This window comes from Anolis carolinensis, chromosome 1, assembly GCF_035594765.1.
Source record: "Anolis carolinensis isolate JA03-04 chromosome 1, rAnoCar3.1.pri, whole genome shotgun sequence".
Classification (NCBI taxonomy): domain Eukaryota; kingdom Metazoa; phylum Chordata; class Lepidosauria; order Squamata; family Dactyloidae; genus Anolis; species Anolis carolinensis.
Window position 1 is genome coordinate 170,145,584 of NC_085841.1, and position 19,231 is coordinate 170,164,814.

General features: G+C 40.4%; 2 protein-coding genes across 2 annotated transcripts; both read left to right on the plus strand.

Annotated features, from left to right (window-relative positions):
- Positions 1-13,107: 13,107 nt before the first annotated feature.
- Positions 13,108-13,948, plus strand: LOC134292904 (uncharacterized). The gene is made up of 2 exons (XM_062958595.1): positions 13,108-13,659; positions 13,801-13,948. The coding sequence occupies exons 1-2, from the start codon at positions 13,108-13,110 to the stop codon at positions 13,885-13,887; spliced, it is 639 nt and encodes a 212-aa protein (XP_062814665.1). The 3' UTR covers positions 13,888-13,948.
- Positions 13,949-16,317: 2,369 nt separating this feature from the next.
- Positions 16,318-17,628, plus strand: LOC103279369 (uncharacterized protein F54H12.2). Its single transcript, XM_008114088.2, has one exon. It carries the CDS (start codon positions 16,318-16,320, stop codon positions 17,626-17,628), a length of 1,311 nt encoding a protein of 436 aa, XP_008112295.1.
- The last annotated feature ends 1,603 nt before the right edge of the window (positions 17,629-19,231 follow it).

Genomic DNA, 19,231 nt, shown 5'->3' on the forward strand with positions numbered 1-19,231 from the left:
ACAAAAGAGAAAAGGACAAGATTTAAGTCATCAGGAGAGACTTCTACAAGTCTTACTGTTTGAGTGCAATACCATCAGCCCTTGCCAGCATATTCCATCATAAGGAGCCATGGTTTGCAGTTAAATAACATCTGAAGTAATACTCATTTCTTTTCTTTTTAAGGCTCCTTGAGTAGTGGGTAGGTTGGAAAATCAAAGCGGACACTGAAGAGAGCTGGCATTCAGACCCCTATTCTGGAAGACACAGGTTTATTAGGAGCACACAGCAGGGCTTCTGACTGCTGTTATGGACAAAAACAACTAGTTTTTTTCTGGAAAAGAAAATAAGCCATTTTGCCAAATTCAGTTCTCAATTGAGCCAAAGGGAGTTTACTGAAGTACACAATTGATGTTATTTCAATGTTTTTTTTTCTCTAAAACTAAAGAACCCACTAAAATTGATCAGAGCTGAGAATGGGGGTGGGGGGGGGAGGCAGTTTTTCAAACAAGAAGTAACTTATTAAATTGTTTGGCACAATTAAATGGAACCTCTGGGTTTAGTCAGTATACCATTGAAAAAAACCTATGTCATAGAGAGAGCAGAGGAGGTTCCAGCAGATTGCTGGAATTGATGAATATTGTATCTGATCTAGAAACTATTAATTTAAGGTGTGAATGGAAATATTGCAGAATTTGTGTTGTTGCCCATTATGTTTTGATAGGAAATTCCATAGTTAATGATGTAGAGTAAAAATGGTTTCTTCTAACTGTACTCAGGACCCTTCTACACATGCATTATAACCCAGTTTAAATCGTGTTTAAGGGGGAGGGGTCAATAAACAACGTTTGGCCAAAATGCAAGAGGAATCAAATTAAGGGCTGGAAAACATGTGTTCAAAAGTTGCCCTTTAAACTCAATTCCTCCTTTAAAAGCTGCACATTTTAATGCCCTGCAGGCATAGATAGAAAACATAGGCTTTCCTTCCCTTCTCCCTGTAGACTACCTTCCTTCTCAACTTACCAGAGGAAGGTGCCAATGCAGACCCGGAGCCTTTTCCTCTCTCTCTCTTCCCTGGAAGAGCCAACAGAGGGCCTTGGAGCAGGAATCTCCCTTCCCCTTCCCAGAGTCTTCTTTTGGCTCTTCCAGGGTAGATGGGAAGAAGGACAGCAGGCCTCAAATGAACCCTCCTTCTAGTAAGTTGAGAGGGAAATAGGGAGAAAGAAGGAAAAGGTTGTCAGTAACCCCTGCCCAAACCTGCTGGTGAGTATCTGGACACTACCCCTGCAAAAGCACGAGGTTTAGGCCAGCTGTGTGGTGTCAATTCCAAGAGAAAGTGGGATTTCATAGAATCATAGAATAATAGAGTTGGAATAATAGAGCTGACCTTTAGTAATCACTGCATTCCTTTCTAAGTGATTGAAGACTGTCTCCTTAATGATCTGCTCCAGAATGTTTCCTGGTATTGGTGTCAAGCTAACTGGATGGTAATGGTTTGGTCCTCTTTTTTTCTCTTCTTGGAGATAGGGACAACACTTGCCCTCCTCCAGTCTGCGGGGACTTCTCCTGTTCTCCAAGAATTCTCAAAGATTACTGCCAGTGGTTCTGAAATCACTTCTGCTAATTCTTTCAATACTCTTGGATGTAGTTCATTTGGTCCTGGAGACCTGAATTCATTTAGAGTAGCCTGGTAATCCTGAACTACTACTTTACCAATTTTGGTTTCCATTTCTCCTGTTACTTTGTCTGCTCCATATTGCTTGGGTTGAATACTGATTTCCTTTTGGGAGTACACTGAGGCAAAGAAGGTGTTAAGTTGCTCTGCCTTTTTCATATTCCTTGTTAGCATTTCATGACGACCTCCACACAGAAGTCCATTTTCATTTTCTTCCTTTTTCTACTGACATAACCAAAGTACCCCTTTTAATTGTTTTTAATCTCTCTGGCAAGCCTGAGCTAATTTTGTGCTTTAGCCTTATGAACCTTTTTCCTACATATGTTGGTTTGAATTCCTCTTTGGTGATTTCCCCCCTTTTCCATTTCTTGTGCATGTCTCTTTTAAATCATAGCTCAGTTACACACAGGTTTGGAGGTTTTTGTTATACTGGCCTGTAGGCTCCTGTAACAATTCTACAACTAAGAATACACAATGTAACATAAAAGTTATGATCCATGGGGAAAACATTGATTTTAGTAGTACCATTTGATTGCTTCATTTCATTTGCTGGCAGCAGTACATCCAGGTCCTTCCTCAAAGAAAAGGCCTTCTTCAAAGATGGTGGGTCTGTAACATTTATCTAACATGAAGAGTGTCTACCCAAGGCTTTGGAATACATTAGGCTCTTGGTATCTGCTGGAGTTTGGTTCCAGGACTTCTCATGGATACCAAAATTCATGGATGCTCAAGTACCATTATGAACAGTAGTGCAATAAAATTGTGTCCCTTATGGGGATGGGAAGATTTTGACACTTGAGAGGTTTTGGTCTACATCTCCCTTCAACCTCATCCAGCATGTCAAATATGAGCTTATGGGAATGGCAGTCCTAAACAACTGTAGAGCCAAAGGTTTCTCATCCTTCTCTATAGACATCTGCTAAAGTCCTCCTGTGAGTCTCTCTTCTATTAGTGATGAAATGTTATGTCAATCAATCCAAAGTCTCAACCAGAAAGGGAGGTGATTTTTCATGGCATGCTGGACTGAGTTCCTCAGTTTGGCTGGGTTGGTGTCAACACTGCTGATTTTTAGGCATTATGCAAAAATGTTTATCTTCTACCAAGCTTTTGGAATATTGCCAATATTTGCCTTGGTTAATTAATACACTGTACTTTTAGTTTCAGTGAAAGGTAAAGCTCTTCGATAAGTACCTAAATAACTTCCTCCAGTACTGGAACTAGCCTGACTTTTTCTTGTTTTTCATATTCCATGATTTTGTACTAGCCCGTGAAGCATCCAGGAAAAAAAAATAACTGTGTTGTGATGTGAATAGGAATCAGAAAAGAAATATTTGTCCATTCTTCCCTTCAGTACTTCACTTTTATTTATTAATAAATTGATGAAAACTGAGGTCCTTGTCCATAGTATTAATGAATGCTATACGGTTCACATTGGCCTGCCAGAATACAAGAGAAACCTGCACTAGATGTGCCATCAGCATCTTAAGATATACAGAGTCTAAAATATGTTGGCTATATAAGATGATATAGGAATCCTGCAAACCTAAGTGATTGTCCAAAGTCTCAATGTACTGGTTGAGCATCTTATTTGAAATGATTGGGACCAGACATATTTAGGAATTTGGAATATCTGTTTTTGCATATAATGAGATATCTTGGAGATGGAACCCAAGCTTAAACATAGAGTTAATTTTTGTTTACTAAACATTTTAGACACATAGCCTGAAGATAATTTTACACAATATTTTAATGTTTTTGTGCATAAAACATTGAACTCTCAGAAAGCAAAGATGGCACTTTCACACCCACCTCTGAGGATAATTTGAAGTCTTGGAGTATTTCAGATTATGGAATTCCATATATGATACACTCAAACAGTATCTATTTCTCTAATGACAATCATGTTCAGGTAGCTGTCCACATCCTTCAGTGTATCTCCTGAGTTTCACTTTGCCTGGGATTGTCAATATACAGGTGTGACTTTGGGCATTTAACAAAATACAGACATTCATTATAACATTAGAGATTTATGTTTATCTAACTCTAGATATATACATCTGGAATGTAATTCTGCCCTTTTTTTTTAGAGTACCATTAAAACCATGCAGAAATTTGTGCCAAATGGCTAGGCTTTGATCACTGTGTCTCCCAAGAGAGTGAGTGTGAAGCGAGAGTCTAGACTCCAATCTGGATTGACTTGGCAAGATGTACACAGAGCGCTCTCCCCCCCCCCCCTCTCTCTCTCTTTCCCTGCCCCCAATACATACTCACGCTACACATTCCCCTTTGGAAATGAATGTTTTCCCAATCTGGTTTTACTGATGCAAACAAAGAGGATCTGCCTCCAACAGCTGCAACCCAAGTGCCTATGTGACAAAGCCTTTTTATCCCCATTGGTGCAATCCAGATGATGAGAGAGAAAAATGAGGTGTGATACCATGGAAGGCAAATCCCTGGTACACTGACATTTCTTAAGAACTATATGCATTTTACAACTTTCTCTTATGACCAGTAGGAGCAAGAGGATTTCTGGGCAGATTTTTCTGTTGGTCTGGAAAATTAAAAAGAAAGAAAAATGAGGAGGGCGGGGAAGTGACCATCCCCAAATCTATCTGACTAATGTAAAAGTACAGTCTGCAAGAAATGATAGTGGACACTTTGGCCTTTATTCATTCTTGAGCGGCCCTTGTAACTGGCATATGTAACTCGCAGATGCCAAGTCCATGTGCTATGCTTTTATGGGAGTAGACTGTATGCCACCTATATTTTTAGCATTTGGAACCAGTTGAAGAGGTCCGTGCTACATTATTTTACTGAGACTCTTCGGTATTATTTTAACCTAATGAAGTTCTTCTCATTTAAAAAAAATGGTGTGAATTTTCAACTCAGTAGGTTTAAAGTACGTTAAGGCCTCTTTCTAGTTTATATATACCACTGAGGATAATTCCAATGGATTGGCTGTTAGCTCTAACTGAAGAACATTCAGGCTTTTTTACCATTTTCAGTGGAGAAAAGATTCTGTAGAATCCTCCTGAGTACAGAATATATGCAAATAGCATTATGGATAAATGGCATACATTTTTATGATTATGTTAAAAATACAAAAGAAAAGAAAAACCTAATGCAAGAGCCAAAATTTCCTGTTTTACATTCTCAAATGATTTAACTTTGTTTCACTGAATAATAAATTGTTGGCTTTGTTCCAATAGTTGGTTTTCTACTTTTTATGTTTTCCCAGAGTCTTTTATCACATGTAAGTTATGTCAGCAATGTTGTTTGCAATAATTTTCGGATCCATTTTTCTTAAATGACAACTTCTTTGTTTTCTTGAATTTTTCAGCTAATATGAGCACATAGCCATTAGTAAATTTCTGATGATCTTTTTGACTGCATTGTTGAATTGTTTTGGGAATAGTGTCGTTGAAACAAATGGTAACTTTTAACCAATAGAGCCCTTTTATGGTACTGGTAGAGTGTGTGTATGTGTAAAATGCTTGCAAGAACACTTAAAATCTGCATGTGCTTGACTAAATTTCAAATAATTAGAATCTGTGGTTCCAAAGGCTCTTTTAAAATTTAATGTAACAATAAAAAAACACAAAACACACCCATCATCAAAAGAAAAATTACAAAAATTTAAGTGATGTTTGTTATAGGGAACTGTTTAGAGATGGGGTGCTTTTTAGCTGCTGACTAATACATATGTAATTTATTTATTTGGAAATTTATTGTCCACTTTCTACAATTGTTTTCAAAGCAGATAACAAATAAAGGCAAATAGATTTCAGTTTTTTACTGTGTTGTATGTTGTCATTGCTTTTATATTTTTATTATTTATTTTATAGATGCTTTAATCAATTTTATTGAGTGAGCTATCATGAAGATATTTTTGCTATATGGTGGCAAGTAAACATAAACATAATGTAATATGAGCAGTCACATCAATAACAATAAATCCTTATGATATGGACATATTAAAAACAGAGGCAGCAACAAAATAGAAATGTTTTACCCTGGGCTGGGCAAAGTATTTTAACATTTCCTTGATCTTTTGGCACAGAAGTTGGTGGCTGACCCTAGACTGCTGATGCCATGACCCAACACAATAAATGTTGGGACAGATACAAGATTGTTATTCTCCTAAAGATTGAGAAAGAACTCATGAAAGAAGACTTCATTAAGGATCACATGCTACCATTTTAAAACTTTATCATCATTTTTGGGTGGTATGATCCAGCTCATAGTACAACCATCTTTTCTGATTTTGAAAATGAATGGTTAAATTGTCATGCTGAAGATATCCATGATGAACAATGGTATCATGATGCTCTGGATCCTAGGGCACCATTGCAATTCTGTAGATTTCTTCAGTGGGTTATCATATTCACTTTTCTTAATACAGGTTGAGTACCCCTTATGCATCATGCTTGGGACCAGAAATGTTTTGGATTTTAGAATTTTTCAGATTTTGGAATACCTGTATATATATATAGCTTATACAAATGGTCTGAATGACATTTTATTCAATGTTCTAAAATAATTTTGTGCACGCAACAAGTTTTTTGTAGATTGAACCATCAGAAAACAAAAGTGTCACTATTTCATGTGGATAATTTTGGATTTTGGAATATTTTTAGATTTCAGAACTCTGCATTGGGATTATCAGCCTGTGATATTTTCATGTTCATGTAGTTCTACCTATGTCTCTATACTTTGTTATTGTTTTGCACCTAGACTACGGAGAAGGCAGCAGTGTTGTGCAGTCCCAAACTGAAGGGCAGTACTTCTAAGTCAAATGATCACATATGCCTCAACTGACAAGCTCATTGCTTTCTTTTATCTTGCATCATACACTAAAAAAAATGGCTGCAGTTTTGTCCTGCCACTGTGCCATAGTCCAGTGAAGGCAATTTGCTTAATGTTAATGTGCTGTGTTTGTGCACTAACAGTTTAAACCCACTGACAAATGTAAACTCTTGTCTGAACTTTGGGAGTGTAGGGAAGATAGCCAGCTTGATCCAGGATCTTTAACATGTTCAATGTGTAGTGATTGTGCAAATGTTATATAATCATTAATGTAAGCTGCTTTAACACCTCTTTAGCTAAATGGCAAGTTGGGAAATTTTGCAAGGACAACTAAGGACATTATTCCACACAGCCTCCACCCCTGTTTCTATACTTGCAATACAGAAAGGAACCAATGTATAATGGAGCCCATCCCACGATGCAGAGGTAGTTCCTGCCTGTGTCCATCATGCCTCAATAATAATGATGATGATAATAATAATATTCCTGCCTGTGTTCATCATGCCTCAATGATGATGATGATGATGATGATGATGATGATGATGATGATGATGATGTTGATAATAATAATAATAAAACCTTATTTGTATTCCGCCCTATCTCCTCGAGGGGACTCAGGGCGGATTCCAACATACAATGACAAACATTCAATGCCTCCATAAACAAACAAATGCTGATATAAAATCCCAGAGAAACTCTGCATATAAAAATGGCATTAAAACCTAACATCAAATTAAAGCCTAACATCAGTAAATTAAACCTAACATCAATAAATTAAACTACGTGTAGTCAAGCAAAATTATATAATAACATACAGTGTGGATTGGTTATGTGATCAAATGATGACCACTGGGCTGGCGTGGACTAGGAAGGTCCAAATTCGATATAGTTCTCAGCCAGGGGCCTGGTAGTGATCGCTCTTTATCTAATCCTCCTCCTCTCCATATGCTAGTGAGCATAAATAGGTCATCAGTTGTTTTTTGAAGGAGAGGAGGGAGGGAGCCAGCTTTATTTCTTTAGAGAGGGAGTTCCAGAGGTGCAGGGTGACCATGGAGAAGGCCCTCTCTCTTGTTCCCACCAGCCATGCTTGAGATGGGGGTGGGACCGAGAGTAGGGCCTCCTCCGCTGACCACAGTACCCGGGCTGGTTTGAAGAGGAGACATGTTGGGTCGAGTAACCTAGACTTGAGCCATTTAGGGCTTTAAGAAAGTGTATCTTAAGTATTAGGAAATGGGGGGAGGGGAGAGGGGCAGAGATCATCTTCTGAGCTGAGGAATCACTATGCATTTGGAGAAAGTGGCAAAAAATACATGGGTGAGAGCTGTCAGTAAGGAGCATTCCTATAGGTGGTCTCCTACCCAGGAGCAGCCCTAGGTTTACTCAGTATGTAAGCAAACCTAGGGCCGCCCCCCAGAAATTACGCCCCCACCCCAAACTTACAGGTGGCAGCGGCGGCGACCATTGGGTCGCTCGCCATGGAACAAGGAAGTATTTTGTATTCTTGCGAGATTTTGCTAGATCTCGCAAAATCTCGCGAGAATACAAAATACTTCCTTGTTCCATGGCGAGCGATCCAATGGTCGCTGCCGCCGCTGCCGCCACCGCTTCGAGTGCGCCCAGGAAGGGCTGCGCCCGAAGCAGTGGCTTCATGGGCTTCAATGAAGAACCGGGCCTGCTCCTACCAAACATTGACCCTTCTCTTCAAAAATCCTGCTTCATGAGCCTGACATGGTAATTTTTTAAAATTAATTTAATCATGAGAATTACCAAAATTTCAAGATATCACTACTTCATTTTTCCTGTCATTTTTTTCTCAATTTGAATTTGAGAAAATTTTAAAATAATGCTTTTATAACTGATGTTTTTAACTATCTGTTTTAACTGTACTTGTTTTATATTTGTTGTGTTTGGCATCTAATGGTTGCCGGTTGTGAAGCTGCCCTGAGTCCCCCCGCCCTCGGAGGATGAGAAGGACAGGATATAAATGTATGAAATAAATAAATAAATAAATAAACAAAGAAAGAAAGAAAGAAAGAAAGAAATTTCTCCTTCATGGTAATCTTTGCTTTTGAAATTGCACTATAGATAGCTTGTGAGATTGGGAGAAAGGAGAGGAGCCCAGAGGAGTATATAGATAAATACCCCGTCTACTCAGGAGTAGCAGGATTGAAAGGGAAAGTCCATATCCCCTTAGTGGTGTCTCTCTTCCCAGATCAATGCCTCCTGTCTACTCAGGAGTAACAGGATTGGAAGAGAAGGTCTATATCCCCAAAGTATTTTTCCCAAGTTTTTTTTTTTAAATTGTGTGGGTGAGAACTGCATTCACTCGTGTGATAAATCTGAAAATGGATGATTTGGAAGAAAAGGCAAGAAAGAATAACATGTGATGGGATCTGAGAAATTATACAATTTGCTTGGATAATGTCCTAAATCTATTTTGACTTTATCTGTGATATCAATCACAACAGCAACCTTGTACATTAGAGTGCCATTTACATAAGTAAATAACACTTTTAAAAATAAGACCCATTAATAAATTTTCCCCATGCTATTTGTAAATTAGCATGGCCTTCTCATTCCTCCCCCACTTTTTTCTATAACAGTGAGAAGCATAATCAAATAACATTTTGATTTAGGTCTCTCATCTTTTTGATTTCAGGTCAGGACTAAATTATTTATAATCATTGATCAGCTTTTTGGCACATTCACCTTTCTGATATATCCAGAAAACAAGCATTTTTACCCTCGCTGGCTTGTAAATTTCTAAAGTCAGGCTTCTCTTTCTCTGCTGAAGCAAGCTTTATGACACTTCTTTTATGTTATTTCCTCAATAGTAATGGGCCTGGGACTTTCCTTCTTTCATACCAGTAAAGGAGGTTCTAAGACTAGAGTTAGTACTAATAAATGCCTTTCCATATAAAGATATCTATGACTGTTTATAAGAATGCTGTTCTGAGATCTTCTTTTTTAGATGCAGGTCCTGCAGGATCCACAAGTAGAAGTTAAAGCACCTCTTTTGCAAATGTGAAATTTGACCATTTTTACAAAAGTGCTTACAGCTCTCATTTCAGCTAAGAGTGAAGTAACATTACCTGATTTTTCACATTTTGTTAGAAAACAGTCAGACCTCCAGATTTGCCAGGATTGGGTGAACAGGATCCTTACAGAAATAAAAAGCTGTAAATAAAAAACAACAGAGAGGAATAGCTAAGTTCTCTGGCATAACACTATGGTCAGTTTTTGCTAGAAAATGGTCACAGAATGAAGACTGGAAGACTTATAGAGGCATTCACCAATGGAAGTTGACCATAGAGTCATACCAGAAAACCTAGAGTAGTGGTTACCCATCTGTGGGTCCTCAGATGTCTTGTCCTACAACTCCCAGAAATCCCAGCCAGTTTGCCAGCTGTTAGGATTCCTGGGAGTTGAAGGCCAAAACATATGGGGACCCACAGGTTGAGAACCACTGGACTCTGCAAAAGTCATATTCACAAATGTCTAGGGCTGACTGTACAATAGGACAGGGTGTATGTATATTCTGTCATAACATCAAAGGCAGTTAGGACGATGCACTTCTGGTTGCTAAGAACAAAATGGAAATGGGAAGAATATTTTGGATCCATCAATCACAGAAGGTGTAGCTCCCCCAATGCTTGGCTTCCTCTTCTTTCCCCGTATCTTTTTCCTTCCTTATTGTGTCTACTAGTACAAAGGCTGCCCAATGTATATTGTACAGATACTGTGTGAGCATTTTACTGCTAATCTTCATTAACCCCATTAACTTTACTTTACTTTACAATGCCTCAATATTGGTTTGTAGAATATATTACCATTTCTTTCATCAGTCTCACAATTATTTACGCAGAAGCAGTAAGATAATGCCGGTATTTCTTCTGTCAAAGATGGAAGATGGAGTCCTACTCAGGGACAGAAATGTATAGAAGTCACAGTTCTCAAACCCATTAGGCATTATTAGGAGGCTAGTTATTTTTTCCAAATATGGGAGACTATAAATTCAGAATATAATACTAAAACAAACCATTTATAAAATGAACCACCTTTCCACTTACTACCCCATTTTCATGTTTCATGTACTTCTTAAATATCTTCTGTGATATATTTGTTTTTTTGTGGGGGTTTTTTCCACAGAAAAGTACATGGCTTTATGAGACCTATGAAAGAAACAATCAATTCCACCATTCTACCCAGTAGGCTTTTTACATTGGTTTGAAAAAGGAATAATCTGAGATAGCAAAATCCTTTTTTGCTCCTCTATTTCTTGGGATATGGAAGGATAGTGCAAGGATATCATGTAGAGATGTTCAAAATTGTATTCTTGGAGATCGGTTAGATACTTCACTTTCTTATAGGCCTGTGCATTATTCGCCGATACATCACACAGTCCTAGACACTTGGGAAGTGTCCGACATTTGATCCAATACAACAGCCAGCAGACTGTCTGCTGTGGACTCATCTTGTTGTGTTTCAAATAATAATAATAATAATAATAATAATAATAATAATAATAATAATAATAATAAACACTGGGTGCCGTGCCGAAAGATCTCAGCCGGCATTTGGAAACAATAGGCATTGACAAAATTACGATCTGCCAACTGCAAAAAGCCACCCTGCTGGGATCTGCACGCATCATCCGAAAATACATCACACAGTCCTAGACACTTGGGAAGTGTTCGACTTGTGATTTTGTGAAACGAAACCCAGCATATCTATCTTGTTTGCTGTGTCATACAACGTCGTTGTGTCAATAATAATAATAATAATAATAATAATAATAATAATAATAATAATCCGAATCCAGACTGACAAAGTTCTGGAACACAACACACCAGACATCACAGTTGTGGAAAAGAACAAGGTTTGGATCATTGATGTTGCCATCCCAGGTAACAGTCGCATAGATGAAAAACAACAGGAAAAACTCAGCCGCTATCAGGACCTCAAGATTGAACTTCAAAGACTCTGGCAGAAACCAGTGCAGGTGGTCCCGGTGGTGATGGGCACACTGGGTGCCGTGCCAAAAGATCTCAGCCGGCATTTGGAAACAATAGACATTGACAAAATCACCATCTGCCAACTGCAAAAGGCCACCCTACTGGGATCTGCACGCATCATCCGAAAATACATCACACAGTCCTAGACACTTGGGAAGTGTTCGACTTGTGGTTTTGCGAAACGAAATCCAGCATATCTATCTTGTTTGCTGTGCCATACAACGTCGTTGTGTTGATAATAATAATAATTTCTTACCCGCCTCTCCTGGCAGCTCAAGGCGGGTTACATCATTGCTAAAACACATATTTTAAATGCACTCTGTAGAATACACATATTAAAACATGTTTCTATAAAATACATATTAAAATACACAAAAAATAATATCTATCACTGGGTTTTCTTGTTTAGAGAGGATTTCTCATTACATTCACCTGAAGATGAGAAATTGTGACTTGCCCACAGTCACTTAGATGAATGGGGTTGTTTCCTGGAATCTTAGTCCAAACCACAACACCCCACTGCCTCATAAAAAAAGGTAATCCCAATGATGAAACTGCCAAGCACCCAAGCTGTGAGAAAGAAAACTGAACAAAGAGCAGTAAGGCCATCAAGAATACTATACAGTGTTCCCTCACTTATAGCGGGGATTACAATCCAGGACCAGCCGCAATAAGTAAAAATCCACAAAGTAGGGACACTATATTTATTTTAATATTTATACATTATTTTAGTAGTTATACGCTGTTTTAAGTCTTTATCAACCAATCGTGTCTTGATAAATTACCTCCTTCTCCTCCTGTTGCTGCTTGGACTCCTTTTCTCTCCCTTCGGCTTCTCCTCCCTCCTTCCTTAGGCTGTAAATTGGAATTTTTTTATGATTTATAATATTTCTTTTAGAGTTTATTGAAAAACCACGAAACAGTGAATCTGCGAAAAGTGAACTGCGAGGTAGTGAGGGAACACTGTACAACCAAAATCTAGTTACATCCCAGAGCAGGACCATAGAGAAAAACTGTCACCCGAAGATTAACAAACTGTACAGCCTGACTGGCCCTCAGAGAAGTCAGTAGTAATAGGGGCCACCTCTCGTCAAACTCATTTTTGACAGGTGCCACGCCCCCTTGAAGCAGGAAGTCCTGCCCCTTGAAGCAGGAAGTGCCACCTCCTAAAAGAGGAACTCCCTCCTCCTAAAAACAGGAAATGCAATCCCGGGAGACCCTTCCCCCTGAGGTGAAGCCCTCCCACAGCCCACAGCCCACCCACCCCCCACCCCTACCATAAGCCGCCCATGTGATGGGTATGTCTATGGTGCATGTTCCCTACTCCTACTGCAGGAGCTTACCACGTGGTGGGGCAAGCACAGACATGTTTCAATGAGGCATTCATGGTGATGCGTATGGGCTGAAAGGCCCCTTGCCTAGACTGACCCCTCTGCTTGAGGAAATGGGGCAGCCAGGACCGTGTGCTAGGTCTTAGTGGTGAGCTCTGTGCTCTGTGTCCAACAGCCAATGGATTTAGGCCCATAAGGTCATCATGTGATACTGGGAGGGCCCATTAGGGCGGAGCTTTTAGGAATAAATACTCCATGTGAGTTTTAGTGCATCCCTTGACTGCTTTCAGAGGAATAGAAAATATGGAATCACCAGATGGCCCTTCAAGCTCAGCGTGCCTTTCAGTACCGGAAGTGCCTAGAAAGAAACAAACTGCTATGAAAAGAAGAGCTGAAAGCGGCTATAGGTATTGGGCCTATCCAAACATGTCAGGAACAACAGGACTTTCCCTACCTGTGACACCAATGAATAGTCCTAAAAAGCCGCGAGAATCCTCGAATGCTAAACCTCCGACAAGGCTTAACTTATTACCAGGTCTTTATGCTGTGAAAAATAAATTCACAGAGGTTAAGCCTGATTTAAATGATCAGGGCACAGACAGGATCGATTTGAAAAAGCTTTTCCCTGAAATGCCGAGAATGTATCATGCTGATGCTACTGCTGTTCTTGAAGAGGCGGATGAAGAGATGCTTTGTAAAACAGACTATAAGGATATTGAGAGAACGGGAGAAGAACCAACCTCAGGCAGATGCGTCCATCGGTCACTCCTAGAGGAGCTGTTGAAGGATGGAGCGGCGGAAAAGGAAGTCATGGCTGTTGATGAAAACACAACTGATGGTTTCGAGAATATTACGGTACGTGTTAGAATACTTGTTTGGGGAGTTGGTGGGGATTGGTCTCGTATGGGGAAGGGAGATGTGTGAGCAATATGAGATATCTTTAGGAATGATGAAATGAGTGTTGTAGACTCAATGCTATTTGTTTGATCTCCGTAGGGCTGTATCCAGTTTTCTGGTGATGTGGAGGATCTTCAGATTGGCGACTCTCAGACCATGGAGCTTTTCAGCATGCCGCGTGTTTAAAGCCTGTTCTGCAGAGCAGAGCTGCTATGTGTGTCTCACAATAAAATTGGTTTGTTTTGTACCCCTGTGTTCATACTTGCATTCGGTGACATAATGTCAGAGTCCGATGAAATCCTAAAGAAAATATATTTTTCGCCGGGTAAGGTAGGAAGCCTCGGAGGTGTTTGGCCGCTTTTTCAAGAGGCCAAAAAACAATGCAAAACTGTAAGGAAGGGGGATGTTACTCAATGGCTATCCAAACAAGACAGTTACACGTTACACAGGCCAGCAAGGATCCATTTTAAAAGAAACAAGACTATTGTATCTCATGTGGATTCTCAATGGCAGGCTGATTTAGTGGATATGCAGCGACTTTCCAAGTTTAACAGGGGTTACAAGTACATTTTAACAGTGATAGATATCCTGTCTAAATACGCATGGGGGTTGCCTCTGAAGGATAAGTCAGGTAGAGAGGTGTCGGAGGCCTTTAACACTATCTTCACTCAAGATGGTCGAAAACCTGAAAAATTACAGACAGACCGGGGTCGGGAGTTTCTAAACAAGGCGGTAAGCACTCTGTTGAAACATCATGGGGTTCACCACTTTGTCACCAACAATGAAGTTAAAGCAGGAGTTGTGGAGCGGTTTAACAGAACTTTAAAAACAAAAATGTGGAGATATTTCACAGCTCATAACACTTTTACATATATTGATGTATTGCCTATGTTCCTCAAAAGTTATAACCACAGTTTTCACCATACTATCAAAACAAGGCCCGTAGATGTTAACGATTCCAACGCTCTAGACGTGTGGAGGAAAGTTTATGGGCCACATGTGAAAAGAAAAGAGGAGTTATCGCAATTCAGAAAAGGAGACCATGTGAGGATTTCCAAAAGCAAGGGTAAATTTGCTAAGGGGTACGAACAGAATTTTACCAGTGAGATATTCATCGTGGACCAGGTTCTTCAAAAAACACCCAGGCCTGTATTTCTATTGAAAGATTATGCGGGTGAAGATGTCATTGGCACCTTTTATCCTGAAGAACTGCAAAAGATTAATACTGACAAAGACCGCATCTACAGGATTGAAAAAATTCTAGCCACAAAAGGTCGGGGTGCGAGAAAGCAATGCTTAGTGAAATGGTTAGGCTGGCCTAGCAAGTTCAACAGTTGGGTTCTGGCTTCCGAAGTAACAGAACCTGAGTAGCGGCAGTGTTTTTTATACGCCTAGGAAAATGGGGGGAGGTAGTTTTTATCTCACACTACCTAGCAACGCGAGTGCTAGAGCCTTCCCTAGGAACAGCATTTCAAGCTTTACTATATCTTTAGCAAAACCTCTAGAGCTCTCAGGGGCATGGGAAGTAGGACTAGTTGAGATACAGTACCCCCACACCTGGAATAACGTGACCACCGACCCACGCTTTGAAATTGCACAGGGGGAAAAGAAGTGGTCCTTCCAGCTGCAGAATGGATATTATTCCAGCATCCCCGAGCTGTTGGAATACATGAACGAGCGCATATCATCACGCAAGAGACCGCCCGATGCGATTCTTAAGTATGACCCCGCAACCAGAAAGGTCCTAATTAAACCCGAGAATCAGTGTACAATCGAAGCTGACGTGGAATTACAGCGTATATTAGGACTGTCTCCCAACATTCCTCTCAGAGCGTCAGCTTTCTCAGCAGACATCACAGGAGGTTTCAACACATTATATGTTTACACTAATATAGTGGAGCACCAGCTCGTTGGTGATTTCTACGTGCCTCTGCTGCGCTGCGTACCTGTGAAGGGAAAGAATAACGAGTGTGTCAACATTTGTTACGATAAACCTCACTACATTCCGGTGAGCAAACACCACATCGACACTCTCACTGTTGAGATAAAGTCAGACCAGAACAAAAAGATACCATTTCGCTTTGGAAAGGTGATTGTGAAGCTACACTTCCGTCCCAGGAGGACATTGGATCTTTAAAAAAGAAAATGGTCATCCTGAAATCCTATGGGGATCCCGGTCTTTATAAAAACTATTACAGAGCACAAGCTGGAAATGGACTTCCGGGTTATCATGGTATCCCCCAAATGTACGGCTCAGGACTGGGTGGGATTTTCAGGAGCCTTTTCCGAAAAGCTGTACCGCTTTTGAGAAGAGGCCTGGACATCATTAAACCCCACGCAAAAACAGCTGCGCGTAATATAGCCAAAGACATGGTCGGTCATTTTACACAGGCAGTTCTAAACAGAACAACCCATGAAAACCCACAAGAGGGATCAGGGCTGATGTATATTAGAAGGAGAAGAGGCTTAAAAAGAAAAGCATCACAAGTGAGGTTGAAAGGCCCGCCCCGCCCTGTTAAAAGGAAAGCGCAGCGTAGAAAGAAACCACAGAAGCGTCGTGGAGCGAGAAAGAGGCAGAGGATACAGTCTATGAGCGATATATTCTAAAACAGCATCATGGCTTTTATTCACGGATGTTCTGAAGAGTGCACTAAATCTGAACTAGATTTGTTTCACATTGGGCCTACACAAACTAGTATCGAGAGAAGCCTTTATATCGAAGTACCCCCACTAACGGCTCTTACAGAAGCCGCACCCTTGGATTTTTTTATTGCTGGAAATGGTGAAGACTACATGGATCTCAACAACACACTTCTATATTTGACGTGCAAAGTGGTGAATGAAGACGGAACAAACCTCCCCAACGATGCTGCGGTAGGCCTCGTGAATTACCCGATAGCCTCCATTTTCAGTCAGTTAGATGTGACTTTAGGGGACCGTCTCATCAGTCAAAGTAACAACTGCTATCCTTACAGAGCATACATTGAATCCGTGCTGAACTATTGCGAAGACACACTAGCCACGCAATTTACAGCGGGGCTTTTTTATAAAGATGATGCTGGGGAGCATGAGTCTACCGAGCTGGATGGAGAAAATGATGGTTTTATCAAAAGAGCAACCCTGGGAGCCGGTAGTAGAAAAATAGACTTGATGGGACATCTCCATGCTGACCTGTTTTTTCAAGAAAAACTGCTGCTGAACGGTGTCGATGTGAAAATTAAACTTACCCGCAATAAAAATGCCTTCTGCTTAATGAGCAATGATGCAAACAAGCGTTACAAATTACATATTTTATCAGCCTCCCTCTTTGTCAAAAAAGTGAAATTGACACCCGGTGTCCGCCTTGGACATGCTGAAGCCCTCTTGACATCTAATGCCAAATACCCAGTGGACCGTGTAAGCATGAAAGTATTCAGCATACCGGTAGGGAGCCGTGTCTCCAATCAAGAGAACCTGTTTTTGGGTCAACTTCCTAAACAGGTGGTGATAGGGTTGGTCGATAACGATTCTTTCAGTGGTGCATACAATAAAAACCCTTTCAACTTTAAGCATTATGACATCAATTTTGCAGCTCTCTACTTGGATGGAGAACAGTATCCCATGAAACCATTTCAGCCCAATTTTGAAGAGGATAATTGTGTGAGAGAATATATGAGTTTGGTTCAGACTGCTGGCAAACACATGAAAGACAGCGCACTTTTAATTAACCGTGAGGAGTATGCAAAAGGCTACACGCTCTTTGCGTTTGACTTGACTCCAGATCAAGAATGTGCCGACCACTACTCCCTGATTAAAACTGGAAACCTGAGGGCAGAGCTGCGTTTCGCCAAGCCTCTACCAACAACCGTCAATATGCTGGTTTACGGTGTTTTTGACAACGTGATAGAAATAAATCACAGGAGAAATGTCTTGTTTGATTATATGTGAGATGGATAGCCTTCAGTTAACTCATCTACTAAGCTCAAATCCCTATACTCAAAAGAGTTTCTATGGGGTGTTACCATGTGACATGCTTCCGAGAAAGCATCTGCAGCAAAGGCCGCTCGCGTTGATTATCAACACTCATCCCCATAACCTCCCCGGGGAACACTGGTTAGCTGTTTACCTGCCGAATGAAAGAACTGCAGAATTTTTTGACTCATATGGACACCCTCCTGACTATGCCTTGTTTCCCAAAACCATCGTGAACTTTTTAAAAAGAAACGCCGACAAAACTGTGTATCAATGCAGGCCTGTACAGGCCTCAGACTCTGTTGTTTGCGGACATCACTGCATATTTTTCCTTCATCAACGCTGCAAGGGACTGGACTTTAAAAATATTCACGCATTATATTCCGACGATTTGGATAAAAATGACAAAATGGTTCTTCAATTTGTAAAGAAAATGAACACAAGACCACGTGCCTCGGATATGTTCCAAACGATACAACAATGTATGTCCTGTAGTGCATTTCATAATCGTGTTTAATAAAAAGCTCCTCCTAGAGCTGCTTTTGGAATATGATACGTGTCTGTCGTTTTTAAAAGAACATTCACAAACAACAAAATAGGTTTTAAGAATATAAGTATTTTATTCATTGAAAATAAAATGTATTATAAGCTGAGCCATGCAGGGGTGCTGGCCTGGCGTTGCTTTTTAGAAGATCTGCGTGACAGAGACGGAGTTTGAGTTGGGGGTGAACCCTTAGGGTTCTTTAGATAGTCCAGAAGTTCTCTATTGGACGTATTACCAACCACAGATGTCGGGGTGTTTATTTCGGCCAAGGCCCTCATAAAGGCATCCCACCCTTTAGGGAGACGTGTGACAGGTAAGGCGTGAGTTTGGATCGCAGCTTTGACCAGGTCCAAGATGTTAGATCCGGGAATCACCGCTCCTTTATACACAAAGGATCCTTTATCATCCCATGTAGAAATATTCTTGTTTTGGCTTATTTTGCTGAGCATCAATCTCGCATGATTCTTGTATCTAGCAGGCAGGCCGTCCACCACTTCACGAAACACGGTGTCAGAAGGGGGCTGTGGTGTTTCTTCAGCAGGTGGTTCAGATAGAAACAGATTTAAACTTTGCTTCTCAGCATCCCTCTGTTTTACATGAGTTAAATATTTTTGAAGTAAGGTATCGTAGAGTCGTGCTTTTTCATGTTCGGATAAATCAGACCTTCGTAGAATCTCTTGCATTTCTCTATCTAGGGATGAGATGGCTGTAGTTCGGATGTTTTCATCCTTGGGAGGTGCGCCTCTTAATTGATCCAGTTGACGGCTGGGAACCAGATACATTTTTTCAGCATATTCCATCACTGTTTGGTTAGAAAACTGGTTAACAGAGGAACGGCAAAACTTAGCAGAGGTCCCAAAAACCCTCCAGACTGTTTCACAAGGCACTTCTTTTTTCGAAGAGACACTTTGCTGTTTCCCAGAATTCTAATAAGGCGGCGCCTTTTTCTCAACGCCCGTAGCTGGTGCGGGGCCAAGGGGATGTTTCCCTTTAAAGTATTGAGTGCTATTTCTGAGATAGTAGCAATTAAATCAT

Coding starts and splice junctions, on each gene's coding strand:
- LOC103279369 (XM_008114088.2), top strand. CDS start 16,318: ATGGCTTTTATTCACGGATGTTCTGAAGAGTGCACTAAATCTGAACTA.
- LOC134292904 (XM_062958595.1), top strand. CDS start 13,108: ATGGAATCACCAGATGGCCCTTCAAGCTCAGCGTGCCTTTCAGTACCG. Junction 13,660..13,800: donor ATGGTTTCGAGAATATTACG/GTACGTGTTAGA, acceptor TGATCTCCGTAG/GGCTGTATCCAGTTTTCTGG.